Source organism: Bubalus kerabau, chromosome 20 (assembly GCF_029407905.1).
Source record: "Bubalus kerabau isolate K-KA32 ecotype Philippines breed swamp buffalo chromosome 20, PCC_UOA_SB_1v2, whole genome shotgun sequence".
NCBI classification, from domain to species: Eukaryota; Metazoa; Chordata; class Mammalia; order Artiodactyla; family Bovidae; genus Bubalus; species Bubalus kerabau.
The window spans coordinates 40,933,809-40,954,231 of NC_073643.1; the positions used below are offsets into that span (position 1 = coordinate 40,933,809).

The 20,423-nt window shown below is 43.6% G+C and overlaps 1 protein-coding gene across 5 annotated transcripts in view; it reads right to left on the reverse strand.

The window, feature by feature from the left end:
- PTPRG (protein tyrosine phosphatase receptor type G) overlaps window positions 1-20,423 on the reverse strand; it is a 770,267-nt gene that overhangs the window by 165,067 nt on the left and 584,777 nt on the right. For all 5 annotated transcript variants that reach the window (XM_055557457.1, XM_055557454.1, XM_055557459.1 and 2 more), the window contains one exon: window positions 7,453-7,519. In XM_055557457.1, the coding sequence (XP_055413432.1) occupies window positions 7,453-7,519 (67 nt within the window). The remainder of the gene's footprint in view (window positions 1-7,452; window positions 7,520-20,423) is intronic.

A 20,423-nucleotide genomic window follows, 5' to 3' on the forward strand; every position in this document is an offset into this window, starting at 1 on the left:
TTAAAAAGTTTTATTTTTTAATTGGTAGAAAATTGCTTTACAATGCTGTGTTGGTTTCTGGTTCCCCACCCCCACCTTTTTTTTTTTTTTTTAAACATCCAGCGCATTCTTCAGGCTCCTGCACCACCTTACGGTTTTCAGATGTGCCCATGTTGGCGAGAGCCGCAAGATTCCACATGTTTTTCACTGGGGTGAATTGTTTCGTTGTATGACCATACTTCACTGTATTTATCCAGCTTGCTAACAATGGGCATCAGAGGCACTTCTGGGTTTCGGCAGTCAGGAAAAACAACGAACACCACATTCTCATACACAGCTCATGGTGTGCTTTTACTGGAGTTTTTCTAGGGGACATACACAGCAGTTCAACTACTCAATCAATTCGACTAGACACTGCCAAACCATTTCCAGGAGACCTGAGAATTCCTGGCATTCATATCCTTGCCAACACTTGATATGGTCAGGATTTTTAATATTGACTACCTGGTACATGGTACCGGATTATTTTTGATCTTTGTGAATATAATATCTTTGAGATATTAACATATAATGCACATGTGCTATTCTTTGGTTTGCAAATAGTCAAATGCACGAATCTAAGGGGACAGTATGGTAAATGTTTATATTATACTTGTAACATCTAATCATTTTCCAGATCTATAATACTGTTATTGCCTGGGAGATTTCTTTGGGTCCTTTCTCATTCAGTGTATGTATGCCTTTACCCCACTATTCTGTCTCTTACTACCAAGGTTAGTTGTCTCTATGTTAGACCTCTATATAAATAGAACCATGCAGCACATGAGCTTTCATTTTTGTGTGAATCAAGTTCATCATTTTGCATTGCTGTAGACTATTCCCTCACTATGACTAGACCAAACCTTGTATATCTAGGCTCCTCTTAGAGGACATCTGTGCTGTTTACACTTGGGGGCTGTTATAAACAAAGCTCCTGTGTACAAGCACTTCTGTGGCCATTTCTCCTGGGTATATACCTACATGTGGGATTGCTGGCTCAGAGGGTAAGGCTACCCAGCCTCTGGAAAGGCTGCACCATCTGTAGTCCCCACAGTACCTCTCCTGGAGTGTCAACTGTGCTGTGCTCGGGGCTAGGGTATTTTTGTGTTTGTTTGTTTGTTTTTTAACAGTCTATCTGTGGCAGTGGCAGTTGACAAGGCAAAGCCTACCCATCTCTTTAGAAGGAATTCAGTTTCATGACTGGAGTCTCTTCCAGGTTAGTGTCGATCATGGACACCTCAATCCTCGCAGGTGGGATATGGAGAACAGAACAGACGCAGACACAGCAGATCTCACCACTGAATAAAAACCCTTGGCTGGCAGTCACATAGACTTGCAGCATTTATGTCATCACTTCCCTTTCTGCGAGGTGCCTAGATTGAGTCTAGCTATTCATGGACCATAGACCTGGTGAGTGGATGATGAGTATCCCAGAGCAGGGGAGAAGACGAGTAAAAAATACCCTCTAAGTGAGCCCAGTGAATAAACTAGTCAGTTAGGGGAGGCGTTCTGCAAAGGAAGTTTTGATCTTTCATAGACTCAACTTCCACTGTGCTGAGTTTTAACAAGTAAAGCCTGTGGGAGCCTCATTGTGTGACACGACTAGAAAGTCATTCTCGGGTGATAATGTATGTGCACTTTCACTGGTAACTTTCTCAGAAGTGTGCGGGAAGGGAAGACAGAGAGAAGAGCCATCTTGTTCTGCCTAATGTCTGAGGCAATTTCTAACTGTCTTCCTTACGTTTCCTGTGACTGAGGACGATACCTTCCTGCTCATTAAAGTAGTACATTCAGTGGGAGAAGAAATCACAAAGAGCAAGGGGATGACAAAAGAGAAACAGACAGTCAAAGCTCAGGACTTCCCTGCTGGTGCAGTGGCTAAGACTCTGCACTCCCAGTGCAGTGTTCAGTCCCTGGCCAAGGAACTAGATCCCACATGCCACAACGAAGGTCCTGCATGTCACAACTAAAGATCCGGCATGCCTCAACCAAGACACGGCACAGCCAAACACACAAGTAAATAAACATGAATATCAAAAAACATTAAAAAAAAAGATGACAGTCAAAGGTCAACAATCAAACTATCACTACTATCAAATTTCCTTCAAAAAACCCAAATCTTTCTTGGATGATTGACAGGAGGGAATGGTTTGTCTTCCCACGCCCGACAGCATTCTAGACTAGGTGTATGTAGAGTCTGCTGGATTTTCTTTGGGTAGATATTATGAAAAAGAATAGAAAGCAGACAATCTGAAAACTGAAAGAAAAATAATACATCCCTTTTCACTGAAAGATTATACAATGTCTATTTCTTAGCCTGGTCAATTGGGTACAAAATACTTATAAGGGAAATGGTATATTTTTATACTAATTCAGGCTTTTATACTAATTCACATACAAGTTTATTTTTGTTAATGGGTTTTGAAAAAATTAGAATTAGACTAAATTCTTTGAAACCAATTATTTCTATCAGGCGTGGCTGCTCACAAGTCCTGGTTCTTACGTACAAAAAGCATTGTGAATGACTGAGTCAGTGCAGAGAGTATGATTCACAATTTCTTTCCCTTCCAGCAGATGCTAGCGGTAGTGTAAATAAATTCTCTGATTAGATCCAGTTTAGTGCTTCAATCTGTGGCTCAAGAGATAGACAGGATCAGAATCAGTGGCAAATCATCTCTCTTCATTCTATTTCTTCACGCCTCTCAAGTTTGTAAATATCACAATTTACATAGAAAAATGAACCCTTAAGAGAGTGCACGTTCCGCTGCCAAGAGGCTTCCAGGTATCTCTCCCCAGCATGAGACGCCAGGTTTCGGAGCTCAGGGTCTCAAACATGCCACCTCTATGCCGGTGCTGCTTGAAACCTTAGGCTCCCTTCTCTACCTGGACAATGTTTATGCACTCTTTAGGTCTCAAGGGTCATTTTGTCTGAGATGCCTGCTCTGTAATCCCAAGTCTGAGTAAAGTCTGTAATTACATATTTAACCTTATGTCTCTCCTGACTGTCTATAAACTCAGCTGTGCTCTCTCTCTACGTGTGGCTTCATGGTGTACTTAGATTAGGCGCTCAATAAGTGTGCACAAAAGGAGCAAGCAGTGCCTGTAAAAAGCTCTGTGCATGGGAAAAGTGAGAGGCACAAGTCATCAACTTTTTGGCAAGGTGATCAGGAAAACGTCTTTGGAAGGAAAATGTGAATAGCTGGACCAGTCATGGGAGAACCCCTAAGATCTTCCTTCTAGAGACAAGCTGCTGTGAGGAGGCTTGTCAGCCGCTGTGCCTCCAGGGAGACCGGTCGTGTTAGGATGTCTAGTCAGTGACCACATCGGGTAAGGTGGGGTCACTCCTGCACACAGAGGACTCCTCTTACGGGCAGCCTTGTCACTGGGGTTCTCCGAGGGCCCAGCCGAAACTTCCTTAGAGATGCTTTCAGCCAGTCCTCCTAGCTTCCCTCTCTTTGGAGGTGTCAGACCTGTGTTGGGGTTCTAATGTTCTCCCCACCCACTCCCGCCCCCTCTCCTCCTTATCTTTCCCAGGCAGTCTCTTCCCCTTGAAATCCAATCTTTCATCTGCTTCACAGGGGACACTAGTGACCAAAAGCCAATGGTTGGCTAGGGGAACCAGATTCCTCACTGCCATTTCAGCTGGAGGAATATGTAAGATTCTTCCTATTAGAAAAAAATTCACTTAACGAGAAATTAATATTCTAAGATGAGACTCCCAGAGCTGAGGAAATAAAAGACAATGGTGAACTGGAACAGAAATCGATATTGATTTCTTCTTTGTACATGTCTCTATCATCGTTCCCAAGCCAGACACTCTGTGAAGCGCATGATTATTTATGTCTCATCACATTAACAGAGCATTGAAATCCCTCATAGGACCTTCAACTCAAAACACTTCTAGTTCCAAGAGGAGTTTTTTTTTTTTTTTTTTTTTTTAAAAGCAATCTCAGATGTTTCTTCTCTTTTGGAAGAAAGACAGAAGTGATGGGAGTTATCAAAACGAGAGTCAACCACGGCCCAGGAACAGAGCGCAAAATCAAGTTTCCAAGACATTATCCTACTTCTTTCTCTTCCCAATGAAAGCAAAGCCTGAGCAGCCTTTAGTTCCTCCTCGTCTTTTTCCAATTTTATATTTTGATATTTTTCACCTATTTGCATCTTTACTTGATTCACTCTTTTGGCTAACGTTGCTGAGGATCTATTAGCTGTTAAATACACATGGGTTCTGCTCCCATGAAGCCTACACTTAAGGAGATAATACAGGGGTAAACAGGCTTCCCTGGTGGCTCAGAGGTAAAGAACCCACCTGCCAATGCAGGAGGTACACGAGATGATGGCTCGACCTCTGGGTGAAGAAGACGCCCTGGAGGAGGGCATGGCAACCCACTCCAATATTCCTACCTGGGGGCCGAAGAATCGGACATAACTGAGCGACTGAGCACACTCACACAGGAATAAACACACAACATGATTTCAGATACCTTTAAGAGCTCCAAAGGAAGAAACCTAAGATGAAATGACAAGGAATGATGGGAGTGGGGAGCCAGTGGGGAGTTGGGTAGGATAAAGGAAGAATTATTTGAGGAAGAAAGATCTGAACTAAGACCTGAAATAATTAGAGGAAGACACCTGGGTTCTGAGCTGAACTTATCTGGCAGAGGAAACAGAAACAGCAGATGCAAAGACTAGAAGGGGAGACAGTCTGGGCAGGCTAGGGGGAGAGGGGGTGGCATTCATCTCCTCCCGGGTCCCTGAGGGCTGGCCTGTGTCTGTCTTCACTAGTTCATCAGTCCAGCGACCAGACTGAGTGGGCGTGCAACACTTCTGTGGAATAAACAAGCGAACTTCCTCAGAGGGGCTCAAGAGGCAGCTGTTGAACCAGCTAGGGAGTGGCAAAGCCGAGATCCCCACCAAGGCCAGTCCGGCTCCAAAGCCCACACTCTCCCCCCAACCACAAGGCCCTGATGAGGCCTGTGCTGGAACATGGAAGGCATCTGTTCGCAGAAGTGACTTTGCAATTCCTCACCTCAGCTTGGCACATGTCTGGTGCCCTTTGCGGTATATGTTACTTAACATGCCCTTTGCGGTATATGTTACTTAACATAATCAGGATAAAAGCCAGACATTAGAAACCTTGATCCGAGTTCCATAACTGGGCATGATGAATAATTCAAGGAAGCCTTAGGGCTATGCCAGCCATGTGTGCCCAAACCAAGAGCAGCCTTTGACCAGAAGACTAAAGTTGAACCAAACATACTCACAAATAGGAACGCTCAAGCCTTTCTGTCAAATATCAACGATTAATAAACAGATTTGGGGAAGAACAGATACAAGCATATGTATGGCTGAGTCCTTTAGCTGTTCACCTGAAACGATCACAGCATTGTTAATTGGCTATATCCCAATACAAAATAAAAAGTTAAAAAAGGGGGCATTTCCAGATTTTAAGAGACAAAAGAAACACATTCTCTTGTGTGTTAAAGAAGAAATCTGTCCACCCCTCCAGGGGATAATAACTTCTGAGTTACACTGACATGAATGCTAAGTTCTAAAAATTAAAAAAAAAAGAAGAAGAAGTGAACCTCCTTTGCAGCTGTTTTTCGCAGGTCTCCTCTGACTTTTCAATTAGGAGGCAGAGTTGAAACCACATCGTAGGCATCCCTGCCAGGACAGGTACCACATCCCTACACATAACAGCCTCTTAGAGGGTAATTGTGCAGAATGAAGAAGGATAACACGATCATGCCAGCATGCAGCATATGAACCAAATGATCACAATGCAGTGCGTTTGCTGAGATCTGGGGACTTATGGACTAAAGGAAGCCTAATGCTTCTCTCTAACAGATGGAATCTCCTTCACTGATCATTGTGGAGACAATGACAGATGCCACAGACCCATTCAAGTGCCACAGCTGATGGAGCACTTCCTCTTAGGCTGAAGAAGAGGTACCTGTTTTAAAGATTCTAGAATTCTTTGTGGGGTGATTGCATTATAACAAGAAGAGCCAGGGGGAAGGAAGGCCTGTCCATCATTCAGTACATTTGAACCCCCCAAACTTCTCATCTACACAATGGGCTGGAATTTCAAGAAGCTGTTTCATCAGTGGAGATTTCTAGGGCATCCCCTGAGAAAGAGCTCAGAGAACTCAGCGTGTTGCCCATGACACCAACATCCTGTGCATTTTTGAAACTGTTCAGAGTACAACGCAAATCTCCTCCTAGATTGCTATCCTCTACCTCCTATACTGCTATCAGCATCATGTCACCAAGGGGCAGCAGCCTAAGAGCTGGCAAAAGTGTTTTGCTCCCTAAGGGAACTGTCCATACCACCTACTTCCCAATTTTGTGGGAGGGGATTTCTTCAGAAATGGAGAAGCAATGGGAATTTCTTACAGTGAAAACCTCAATGGGGTGTTTTCAGGTCATCTTACTTTTCTACATTTACTAGGTTACTAGCAGTAAGTAGCAGGTTACTCTTGTTACCTGCTGTATGATTGAACAGGTCTAAGAGCAGAAGAATTAATCCCAAATCCTACTTGCTTTCACTGAAAACTGGTTTTGTTTCCCTGAGAGAAAGCAGGTAAAATGCTTGTTAAGCTCGGCAGAGTTGGCTAATGTGGAAAGACACCCTCCCAGAAAGCTGTGAAGATGTTTTATCACAGCCGTGGAGATGAAGGGGAGATTTATTATGGTTACTAATGCTACTTCTGTCAATGTCTTTGGAATTCTAATTAGATTATTAAAACTTTGCAAATCATTACATTACTTCTCGACTCCACACCTCCCCGTGACAGGGTACTTTTGAAATTAGACGATCCTGATGTCATAGGTAATGATGCATCGCCAATAATAAAGTTGCAGGGAAATTCCTCCAATAAAAAAAGGTTGGGTAAGACAGAACCCATCTATCTTACTTTCTCTCCCAGTTTTATGCTTGAGGATAAGACATGTCTGCTGCACAGAACACAGCCCAGCATTTTCCATTCCAGTAGCTGATGGTACTTGTTCACATGCAGCAAAGTTTAATGACTTGTCAGGGTTACTTAAACTTATTCCCCAAAATCTCAGAGGCAAATCAAGATATTCATAAATGAAAAGTTACTTGAAAAGGGAATCAATTTAGGATAGCTGTGAGGCAGGTGGCAGGTTCAGTGTGTATGAATGGTACCTTTTAAGAGGTTCTGATTTATAACATATGCATTCTGAGTGGTACCTGAAGAGAAACAAATGGCTTACTGTTAACCCAGATCCATTTGCAGGTAATAAATGGGTGTGCTCTTTACCCATCAAATAACGGCTCTCATGCCCTTCACCATCAGGGCATGAGGAATGGGTGTCACGCTCCGTCCTCTGTGAGATAACCCACTCCTTCAGGTGGAGACCTTAGCCTTCCCCACCCCAGCAAAAGGGAAGTGTACGCAGCTGCCTTACCGTGATGGACGACGCCCTTCAACCCGTGGATAATAGGATCCAGTGCGGAATTGTCCCTTGGACTGACCTATATGTAAAGGAAACATGATTGGTTAAATCTGTTCTGGCATCAGACACAACAGTCTCAGTTTAATCTTCTAAAGAGAAGGGGGAGGGGGGATGTTATCAAGCAAGCTGCTTGGATCTCACACACACCATGCCTCTCACCAAACACAGGAGATATATGACATCATAAAATCAAGTGAGGAAGGCTAAATCAAAAGAGAGAAACTTCTAAGAATATGTCAGAACAGGAGAGAAACACTGTTGTCCCAGCAAGATCTTAAAAAGCAAGCAGACTTTCCCCTTGCTTTGTTTTATTAAAAGTAGACCCCAACCCACTAAAAAAGTCATTGAAAGTCATCAGAGAGCAATCCATCATTGACTGAATATTTCAATACCTTTTTGTGATTTTTTTTTCTCTTCTTTTTTGAAAATGGATTTGTTCCCTGCCAGCCTTCTCTCCTTTTTAAGGATCCCAGTCCCATGTGCCTTAACTTATGCTCAAAGAGGCATTTCTAAGAGTCACTCAGGCAGGGCAAACAGAGAGAGGAAAGGAGCTCAAAGAGACAGTGTCTCCAACTTTGATTCCCCCCTGGAGCTTTCTTTATTTTTTTTCCTTTCTTTCTTTTTTAAATTTTGGTCATGTTGCACAGTTTGCCGGATATTTCAGCTCCCTGACCAGGGACTGAATGCAGGCCACAGCAGTGGAAGCGCCAATCCTAATCATTAAACCACCAGGCAACACCCCTTCTCCTCCTCCTGGAGTTTTTAATCCCCTCAAATGTCAAGCTTCTTTGATCCTGACTCACATACTTTCCCCTTAACTTCTGATACTGCTCGGTATTACTCTCAATCTTCTCTTTTCCAGAAGATTAAAATTTCACCAGCATGTTATAATTTTGGTTTTTAAGTTCCTTCTTTGAGACACATAGTGAAATAGCAACAAATGAAATGATTTTTGCTTCCAAAGAATTCAGCAATGGGTAGCAGGGGAAGCGAGCAGGGCACAAACGCATCAGGACTGGCCATTAACCACATTTAGGATCTTAGGGCATTTGAATCAGAAGGGCCATGATATGATTTTCTCTGCTTTTGTGTACACTGAACTTCTTCCAACTGAGTTTCTCTAAATCCATTATCTATGACCAGTATATCTCCTGAAACTTCTTTTTGTTTAAGGGATGTTATTTACATTTAAGCCACTTCTAACATAATAAAGTTAAGATATTGATGAACCCTTTCAACATGTAGCAAGATCCAACTTGATGTCTCCTGGTTAGTCCAAGGGACTCCGGGGCCATCATAGGTTAAATTTTAAGGTAACTGAAAAAATGAGTGCACCTCTTCCTCCCTTACAGTTCTCCTTGTCTGGTTGCCAATCCTAGTTTGCTCTCTAATAAGAAGTCATACTTCGCAATGTCTTTCTCTCTTCTGCCTTGGCAGTGGTTCAACTGGAGGCATTTTCACCTATCTCCCCATTCCCACCCAGGGGACACGTAACCATGTCTGTAGACACTGTTGGTTGTTATAAGTAAGGGTAGAGGAGGTGGGGCTATGAGCATCAAAGGGGTAGAGGCGGGGTTGCTGCTAAACATCCAGTAACATTCAGAAAAATGCAAGGAATTAACTAGCCCATGATTCCAACCACGCATTAAGTTGAGACAGAAACGCAGAATGGATGCTCTGAGTTAACGGTGATTACATATTAATGTCTGGAGCCCTGAGTTATGACTAAATTCCAACACAGTTGTCACTGGGTATGGGGTTATGTTTATAGACTAATAAAATGAGGTGGAATTTGGTGCTACATCAAAAAGACTACAAGTATTAAAAAAAAGGGATCACTGTATCAGAGCACAACGGTAGAATTTCAGAAGCTGTCATGAGTGTACTTCCAAAATAGCCTGAGAGGAAGCTCAAACCAGGGGTTTAATACACTGGTTGTAGGACAAAACATTCCTAAAACGCAAAGATCCACAGAACACCACACAATGGAAAAAAAAATCATATTTGCACCACAGCATAGACTAATCAAATATTTTAAAACTTAATCAAAACGGAAATACAATTCAAGAATGCAAGATAAGAGAACCTATCAGTGAATGGCCAAACTTTAAGAGTGACAGAATAAAGCAAGACTCCAGACAAACACCCCGTATCAAATTGAAGTTAGGGACAAAAACATGGTCCCCCTTCTCCCTTGTCCAGATTCGGGCTGCTGGACATGTTAATGCCAGCCCAACTACTCAAAGTTATTCTAACGTATGTGGGAAATGGCAAATGGCCAGCAACTCCCGCCTTCCCTGTCACACACACCTTGGAAAGGTGGTTTTCTACTCCTCTCATCAAGAGCGCAGATCAATTTCTCTACTCTTTGAAACTGGGCTTGACCACATTTGCTTTGGCCAAAAAGACATTAGCAGACATGATGCAGAGAGAGGCTTATATAGGCACTTGGGTGCAAGGGTTTATACTGTCTTGTTAATCTTTGAAATCTGGAAACCACCAGGTGAGGAATGCCAGGCTAGAAACAAGAGAGGACAAGAGACCAGAGGAGCGGACACACGCAGTCTCAGCTGAAGCCATCCTAGACCGAGGCCATAGAGCAGACAGGAGAGTAAGTCTATTTGAGACCATCCAGCCTTAGAAGGACCACCTGCAGTCTGCAGAGACCAGCCAAGTTGGCCTTGACCAGAAGCACCAACCAGCTAATCTAGGGAATCAGAAAGTTAACAAGATGATTGTTGTTTTAACTAATTGGGATCATTTACTCAAGAGCAACCTTTACCTGAGTTTCATGACTGTGTACAGAGGTGGAAGATGGGAGATAGGCTATGATATCAACCATTTTCTTAATTAATACACTTTGTTCATTTATGGCTTGTCTGGAGGGTTTCTCAATGAGATCTCACGTCACAAAACACAACATTTACCATCAACATGGGCAACTCGTGTGCTTCTACAAAATGGTGTTACCCCTCTTCCACTGTGGCAACATTTAACAGATACTCCGATTTTTTTTTTCTATTTTTTGGCCACACCCTGCACAATGTGGGATCTTGGTGCCCTAACCAGGGATGGGCCCTGCACCCTCTGTACTGGAAGCATGGGGTCTTAACCACTGGACCACCAGGAATGTCCCCTGGATACTCTGATTTTTGATCCCAATAATAGGGGTATGTTCTGTATTCAGGGGAACACTTTAATGCATTCAGCCTTATCAGATGATGTGAAACTTCAAACAAAGTGTTCTAATCCCCTGTGACTTACATCCACCAATAATGTTGTAGCCCATGAAAAAAGAAAATTACCTGGCACCCTAATCCACCTTCAATTTCTGGTTGCTTCTGACTCCTCTATCTCTGTGTTTGATTACTCAAGACTGGTCTCATTCAGGCTCAAGAGCCTCACCCTAGATTCTAAGAAATCCTGAAAATGAAAAGCCTTCTACAATGTCCATTTACACAGCCTCTATTGCTGGTTTATATGGTTGAGGTTTAGAAGACGGACAGGAAAAGGGAGAAAAATGAAGATTAACTGGCTGGTCAAAGTAACTTACTAATAATACGGAACCTACTTTGCAGTTCATGCCTTGGATTTAAAAATCAGGATTAGAATCCTGCTGCTGCTGCTGCTGCTGCTAAGTCACTTCAGTCGTGTCCGACTCTGTGCGACCCCAAAGACGGCAGCCCACCAGGCTCCCCCGTCCCTGGGATTCTCCAGGCAAGAACACCGGAGTGGGTTGCCATTTCCTTCTCCAGTGCATGAAAGTGAAAAGTGAAAGTGAAGTGGCTCAGTCGTGTCCGACTCTTAGCGACCCCATGGACTGCAGCCCAACAGGCTCCTCTGTCCATGGGATTTTCCAGGCAAGAGTATTGGAGTGGGGTGCCATTGCCTTCTCCGGGATTAGAATCCTAAGCATATTAATAAGTGGGTTTGTTCCAGAAGGCATAAGCCTAACTGAAATAATCCCATCCACTCACTGCTTCAAGCAATGTGTCACTTTAAAAAAATTCAGAGACATTAGCTAAGCAATTTGGGCACCTCTGAAATATGCCTACAGAGAAGGTATACAAGGTGACTTCTGATCTCTGCCCAGGATAGAGGAGGCCAAGAGATGGGGGAAGATGGAAATCTTAGAGCTTCAGTGCCTTCATCTGTGACATGGGGATACAATCTCATGGCTTTTTTAATGACAAATTTAAAATTTTTTTTCAATTTTATTTATTTATTTGGTTGCACCAGGGCTTAACTGTGGCAGGCAGGATCTTTCACTTGTGACATGTAGGATCTCGTTTCTTGACCAGGGATCGAACCAGACCTCCTGATTAGGAGCTCAGAGTCTTAGCCACCAGATCACCAGGGAAATCCCCAATCTCATCAAGTTATGAGAATGCAATGTATGAAGCTTGGGGTGTAATGCTGAGTCCAAATGCAACACTTCATATGGGCTGCATAGGACTGGGTAACAACCTGACCCAAACACTCAAATGTAAATGAATGTCAAACACCAGCCATCTTATCCCTGAGACTTCTTAATGCACTTGGCTCTAGAAGCAATAATATCTCCTTGAGTTCAGTTTTCAAAAGATGCACATTTATTTGACATCCACTCCATTTTGTAATATGCCGCTCCCTCTAAAACCACACGAGGCGTGTTCCTGGCTTTTGAAATTTGCTTCCTTCCACTTTAGAGGCAAAGAAGTTATGCAGTAATATGGAGAAGGCAGCAATTGCACAAACGAGCCTAGAATGGACGAGGAGAAATAGACACCGCTTTCCCGGAGAGCAGTCCTTTCCTGCTCTCATTGCAAAACGTAGCTTCGGGCACTTCCAATTCAGAGCAGCTTTCATGGCATTAGTCATCTTCAAAAGGATAGCATGCTGACGCAACAGAGGGCTCTGAATTTAAAGCTTTTAAGTTGTCTTTGGATATAATCAGAAGACATAGGGATATCAGCAATACAGGAAACCATGACATGTAGGTTTGGGCAAAAGGGCAAATTTATATAAACATGGATGACGCCTAAACTTCATAAAATTTTCTTTCTAAATTATAGCTGTGATTCAGCCAGCTGTCAATTAAGTAACCAAGTTATCGATAATCTCCAGAGATGTCTCTCTATCATCTAGGCTCTACAGGCAGACATCCATTTATTCCTGCTGGAAGCAGAATGACATGGAAGTAGAGAGGCCCTGACAGACTGCGTGTGTCTGCATTCGGGGATGAGCTGCCATTTACTTTTTCCATCCACTGTGCCATGTGGCCCCTGACTTGGATCCTAATAATCTTCAATCTATCAAGTCCTGGCCATCTGCTGAATAGGATGGCCAAGACAACCTAGTTGCCTTGAATCCGACATCGCCAGCTGCTCCGTTAGTCCTATAAACATCATATCCAGCCAATACCCTCATGTGGGAAAAAGGATTTATGCCTGCTGAGGGCGAATGGCTACACCATTAACCACGGCTATGGTGGAAAGTGACAAACAGCAGGACCGGAGGCTCTGCACATCCTGAATTGCAGCAATGATGATCCATCCACAGTGATGGTTAGCAGGTAACTGTGAACTCAAAAGCTAAAGTATTTATCAAGAAAAGGGCAGGCATTTCTTAGGAGATCTGATTTCAGATATGATTCTTCTCTTCACCCACAGGTATCACTTAAAGAGTCACACAGCAAGGATGCTGCAGCTTCTTCCATTCTGACTCCAGCACCTTGGGTACCACTCACCAGGGTTTAGTTCAAGTTGCTCTCAAGAAGTTCCTGACAAAAACCATTCATAACTTGGCTATTTTTACAAAACTGCATTCCAAGTTAAGCCTCAGAGACAGAGCACTGACCACATTCCTTTATTAATAAACAGTTGTGTCCAACTCTTTTGCAACCCCATGGACTGCAGCCCACCCAGCTCCTCTGTCCATGGGATAATCCAGGGAAGAATACTAGAGCGGGTTGGCGTTCCCTTTTCCAGGGGATCTTACCGACCCAGGGATCGAACCCCGGTCTCTGACATTGCAGGCAGGTTCTTGACCATCTGAGCCATCATAGAAGCCATTAATAAATTAAATGCTTGTCAATAATTTCAGAATCTATCTACATTCAAGAAGATAAGAGCATCAAACTACTCACACTGTTGAAACAATGCTGATCTATATTGAACTATATTGATCTATTAACACGGATCTATGTTGAAAATATCATTGTTTTCTTGACTCTCCTTTTTAATACTCACAAATATGACTTTTCTTCTTGTACACCCTATACTCTCAGTTTCTAAGGTAGAAATTTCTTTTTCCCTTTTGACATCACAATGACATTTTCTACGCTCTCTGATTCTCTCTGGACTGTCACTGATGCAGTGGGATTGCAAGAAGTGGAATCAGAGGTAATTAAGTGCATTTAGCACCCCACACTGCCACAGAATAAAGTCAAGGAGAAAACAGAGCCACAACCCAGAAGGAGTCATGGCTGATGAAGAAGAGCTCTGAAAGGCTGCAGGACTTCTGAAATGAATGATTTTCGTCTGCTGATAAGTAGTGGCAAGTAACCAAGTATGAATTCCTGAGCAGGAGGCTTGGATTAACTTCAAATCAAAAATTTCCAGCATCATAGTTAAGCGTAATCTAATAGATATGCAAAACATCACAGAGGTGTCTCACCAGAGAAGGAAGACTTCCTGTCAGAGGGAAAGGTCACGGCCCCGTATCATCATCTATTTTCCAGCTCTTGACAGGACACACTCCTGGGACTGGTTTCCATCAACAGATGAGAAAATTCCTAACTCCTCAGCCACGGGAAGGGATTAATGTGAGAAAGCAACACAATCATAAATGCTAATAAAATTCACCCTCCTCACTTCCAGTGGCCCTTGAGCACGGACACGGGCTTACTTCCTGTTAATTCGTAATATTCATGGAGACTAGTCAATTCACAAGTTATTCATCTCCAGAGAATTGAGAAGCATGGCCAGAGAAGGCTACAGATGAAATAAATTTAAAGCTCTTGGTCTGCTTAAACTGACCACTCTCTATCCCTCTGCTCCCACCTCCCCAGCTCACCAGAGGGTTTACCACTTAATTGTCAGACTTGGCTTGGAGGAGTCTATTACTGGAAAAGCCAACCCGGCAGGGAGACAGGGAGGCCCAGGAGTGATGCAGATCTTGCCAGCAGCAAGCATGCATACTGTCAATATAGGCAATTTCTCATTTTCATGAGAATCAAACTGCCCTGGGCTCGGTCTACAGTGCCATTTCCTCTAGCTGTAGACTCACTCAACTCTCAGTTTCAAAGCCAAAGCAGAAGAAAGCAAGGGAGTGGGCAGATGAGGGCACCTGGCAAATGGGACTTCCACAGGGGCCCACATGGTGATTTTTGTCCTTCTTCATCTTTTTAATGCATTGTGTTTCAGAGCCAAGAAGATAGTGGGGAGCCCGCCTGTCCTACCCCTTGCCAGTCTTCTTAATGTAAAGGCTGCTGTTGTACTGGGAAGAAGCAAGAGAGAAATTCCAATCCAGCAAAGTATGACCCAGAGTCTTAAGCTACTGTTTCACACAGATGTTCTCATGACCTTTGAAATTAAAAAAAAAAAAGAGAGAGAAAGAGAGGGAGAAAGGAGAGAGAGAGAGAGAGAAGCCTGGGGCAAGAGAAGCTTATTTCAGGTTCAGTGCCTTGCCAGCAAGTTTCTCTTGATTTGGTATTGCAATGCTGGACAATGTTGACTTTCTCTTGTTCATAATCCTGCCATGCACTGAAAAGCTCCAACAATATCAGAGGCTTGGGGGAGAAAGCAGAGCTGTTTCCACATGTAGCAAGTGACTTCAACTAAAGCATATTAAATGTGAACTCTCACCCTTGCTTTTCCATTCCCTTGAAGCAAAAAGCTGCTCAGGGCAGTCCATTTACAAGACTCAGAATCCAGGAAGCAGGATGTGGGGACTGTTTTAAATCCCCACCACATATGCAGCAAGAAAAACTTAAGGAGACAAAGCATATGATCCTTCCCTTGAAGAGATTCCTCCTTAGGAGTAGGTCAGGTCATCATTTTGGATAAACTTTAAGTCCAGTAACCAAAGATCCAAATGGCATTATGAAGGATGGGGAAGACTATGTAAATATCACATAGGTATCATATATAAATTATTAAAGCAAACCTTGCTCATCTTATAGTTACATATGTGATGGCAGGGCGGGGGGCGGACTGGGGGAAATGATAAGCTCTCTTTAGCTCAAATCCTAAGAACCCAGCTCTTATGCTCATTCACTCAACACACACGCACTGAGTGCCTGCTGTATGCTGTGACAGGCTGACTCTCAACGTATCTCCCAATGGTCCCCACTCCAGGTATTCAGACCCTACAAGTCTCCACTCTCTGAGGCTGGGCTGATCTAGTGGCCTACAGGAAGTCCCCTATATACAAGCTAGTTCTGTTTTGAGAGTGTGTTTTCAAATCCAATTGTTCCTAAGTCCAATAAAGTTAGCCTAGGTACCCAACTACCACCATCAGCTATATAGTACCGAACTGTAATAGGTTTATACTACTTTACAAAAACACACAAAAAAGAAAATATTTTTAATCTTATAGTTCTAATTTTTGTTTAGTGGCTAAGTCATGTCTGACTCTTTCTGACCCCATGGATAGTCTCCTATCAGGCCCTGTCAGGATCCTCTATCCGTGAGATTCTTCAGGTAAGAATAGAAGAGTAGGTTGCCATTTCCTTCTCCAGCGGATCTTCCCAACCCAGGGATCGAACCTGCATCTCCTATATTAGCAGGCAGGTTCTTTACCACTGAACCACTGGGGAAGCCTCAATCTGACAGTACTATACCTTGAAAATTACAACAGTACCGTATGACAGCTGGCATACAGTGGCATGCTTGCATCTTTGAACATTGTAGGGGTCTTACTGTATTTTTACAGTAGAAAGAGGCAAAAGCTAAGGGAAGTCACTTCTATGTTTAGGCAACAAGGGATTCTAATCTCCATCTTGCTAGCAGACTCTTACCAGTCCCCACTCAGCTGTGACAAACACAGCCATGCTAGAGGGGCAGGTGTGGCAAGCAATGGCAGGAAATCGAGGTCCTGAGGAACACAGCCTGGAAGAACTGAATTCTGCCAACAACCCAAGTGAGAGCGGAATGGATCCTTCCCCAGCTGAACTTTCAGATGAGACACCTGCCCGGCTGACACCCTGCTTGCAGGCTTCTGAGAAACCTCGAAGCAGAAGGCTCACAGAAACTGTGAGATGGCAAGTGTGTGTTGGTTTAGCCTCTAAGCTTCTAGTAATTGGTGATACAGGAGTAGATACGCACATGTCAAGAAGAGGGCACTGGGATATGATCCTGGACAAAGCATGGCACTTATCCTTTCAGAGCAGAGAGTCTAGCTTAAACTCACATAGATGGGGTGAGCGCCCAGGATTCCTTAAAGAATCCACACTTCGCCACTGTCCTCCCTCTGCATCAACTATTAAAAGGCAGCTCCCACCCTTCTGAGTAAACCCTTATCCCTTTTAGACCTAAGCTGCTATGTTGCATCACAGCTCGAGAGTTTAAGGGGAAGCAATATGTTTAGAATCTAAGTTCTAACCAGGAAAATGTAGTAAAAAAAAAAAAAAATATTAATCAGCAATTCTTAAACAGTGTCAACAGTCATTGATAACGCATTGTGAGTGAACAGTTTTCAGTAGCTCTTTTGTTTAAACAAATGTAGAAAACCAGTCAGTGGCGGCACAAAACCTAATGCCTTCTTGATGAAACCTGCTCCTGGGCAAGGTGAACACGAAATGCATGGGCGTGAGCAGCTGCTGCTTCTGAGTCATGGCAAGCAAGCCAAGTGCAAACTAATTACACATCCCGATGCCTTTTTTTCTCTTTTTGTCTTGGAGGGGGTATTTCTACCTTGTGCTTTGTTTGGAGCACTGAATGGCTGCTCTTACAGTGTAGTCTCTGAAGATTGATTAAGTATCAATCCACTCTCCGAGCAATGCCTCACAGGGCATTTCCTATTCCAAACCACATGCCCACGGGACGGCTTCGGGGCCTGTCACACTAAGGTGCCTGTCCCTTGTCACAGCCCTCTACGATCAACCCCTGAACTGTTCTAAACATCCCACTTCGGCCACCAATAAACTGATGAGAACTGTTTTCCGCAGACAGCGTTAAAGCTGTCAGAGTGTCTGATTCAAGAGCCTTCGCTAAGCGACATTTTGGTGGGGGGTACAAAAAGATTATTTAAGTGGACAAACGTCTTCAAATTCATCAATGAAAGAAGTTCCCTCTAAGTAAGTGATACCGCTCAACAAAAGCCAGCCCCATCTCAAGGAGGACACAGATGAAGAGTAACTGAACAGTTCGGGCTTTGTATTTAAAATGCACCTGAGCTCAGCAGAGGATAAAATTAAACTGCAACAAGAAAAGACAAAAATCTTTCCCAGCAGGCCTTGATTGATAGAACGTGCCACTCGAAGCAGAACACAAGGGAAAACCAGAAAGTTTGTTTGCAGCAATCATTGCCTTACTGGACCAACTTTCACTCCTTTGAGAAAATAATATGACTTCCTCACAGAGCATGTAGTCTACTTATTGAAGCAACAGTACTTCAGGATTTTTGAATTCCTCCAGCATCTCAGTTGAAAAAAATGGCCCCAGTGGGCTAAGTGCAGGTAAAATTTAACCAGGATGAAGCTTATTTTATACAAACAGCTGTTGACAATAGCCTGAGAATAAGTCACTCCTTAAAAACAATGCAAATAGGTCTCCTGTAGTTGAATGTCATGAACTTGCCCGAAACAGCAACTTGGGTTTCTAAGACTAGTGCTGTGACTAAGCACAGAGTTTTAGAAACTAGGTTGGTAGACCCAGGATTGAAACTTAATTCTTCCACTTAACAGTCGTATGGTCATGATGCTGGTGGTGGTGGTTTAGTCGCTAAGTCGTCCAACTCTTGCGACCCCATGGACTGTAGCCTGGCAGGCTCTTTATGGGATTCTCCAGGCAAGAACACTGGAGCAGATCGCCATTTCCTTCTCCAGGGGATCATTCCAACCCAGGAATTGAGGCCGTGTCTCCTGCACTGTAAGCAGACTCTTTACCAACTGAACTAAGTGCTCAGTTGCTCAATGGGACGAATGCTCGTGGGAAAGGTAATTATAACCTCACTGTGCCTCAGTTTCCTCATGAGTAAAATAAGACTATTCCCCCATAACCTCAGAGTGTGGTTAAGGGGATTAAATTAATGTTTAGCACAATGACTAATATATCCAAGATTCTTTATAAAAGTAGATATAGCCTCACTTTCCCCCAAAGAGGTACCACGACCAGGCACACACACACATACACAAAGATACAAATATGACTCTACTTTGGGTTACAGACAGACCAACAGTTTGGGCAATTCCAAGCTAAATTCCCTTCTTCAGGGATCTTCCCAACCCAGGGATTGAACCCAGGTCTCTTGCACTGCAGGCAGATTCTTCACCATCTGAGCCACCAGGGAAGCCCAAGAATACTGGAGTGGGTAGCTATGCCTCCTCCAGTGGATCTTCCCAACCCAGGAATTGAACCAGAGTCTCCTGCATTGCAGGCAGATTCTTTACCAGCTGAGCTACCAAGGAAGCTGCAGCCATGAAATTAAAAGACACTTGTTCCTTAAAAGAAAAGCTATGACCAACCTAGACAGCATATTAAAAAGCAGAGACATTACTTTGCCGACAATAGTTTGTGTAGATAAAGCTATGGTTTTTCCAGTAGTTACGTATGGATGTGAGAGTTGGACTATAAAGAAAGCTGAGTGTCAAAGAATTGATGCTTTTGAACTGTGGTGTTGGAGAAGACTCCTGAGAGTCCCTTGGACTGCAAGGAGATCCAACCAGTCCATCCTAAATGAAATCAGTCCTGGACTAATTCATTGGAAGAACTGATCCTGAGGCTCCAATACTTTGGCAACCTGATGTGAAGAATGGACTCCCTGGAAAAGACCCCAATGCTGGTAAAGACTGAAGGTAGGAGGAGAAGGGGATGGCAGAGGATGAGATGGTTGGATGGTATTACCTACTCAATAGACATGAGTTCGGAGTAAGCTCTGGGAGTTGGGGATGGACAGGGAAGCCTGGCATGAGGCGCTATCCGACGTTGAAGGTCAAGAAGGGTGCTGGTGAGGAGATACCCCTCGTCCAAGGTAAGGAGCAATGGCTGTGCTTTGCTGGAGCAGCCGTGAAGAGATACCCCATGCCCAAGGTAAGAGAAACCCAAGTAAGATGATAGGTATTGCAAGAGGGCATCAGAGGGCAGACACACTGAAACCATACTCACAGAAAACTAGTCAATATAATCACACTAGGACCACAGCCTTGTCTAACTCAATGAAACTAAGCCATGCCCGTAGGGCAACCTAAGACAGGCGGGTCATGGTGGAGAGATCTGACAGAATGTGGTCCACTGCAGAAGGGAATGGCAACCCACTTCAGTATTCTTGCCTTGAGAACCCCATGAACAGTATGAAAAGGCAAAATGATAGGATACTGAAATATGAACTCCCCAGGTCAGTAGGGGCCGAATATGCTACTGGAGATCAGTGGAGAAATAACTCCAGAAAGAATGAAGGGATGGAGCCAAAGCAAAAACAATACCCAGCTGTGGATGTGACTGGTGATAGAAGCAAGGTCCAATGCTGTAAAGAGAAATATTGCATAGGAACCTGGAATGTCAGTTCCGTGAATCAAGGCAAATTGGAAGTGGTCAAACAGGAGATGGCAAGAGTGAATGTCGACATTCTAGGAATCAGCGAACTGAAATGGACTGGAATGGGTGAATTTAGCTCAGATGATCATTATACCTACTACTGCGGGCAGGGATCCCGCAGAAGAAATGGAGTAGCCATCATGGTCAACAAAAGAGTTCAAAACGCAGCACTTGGATGCAATCTCA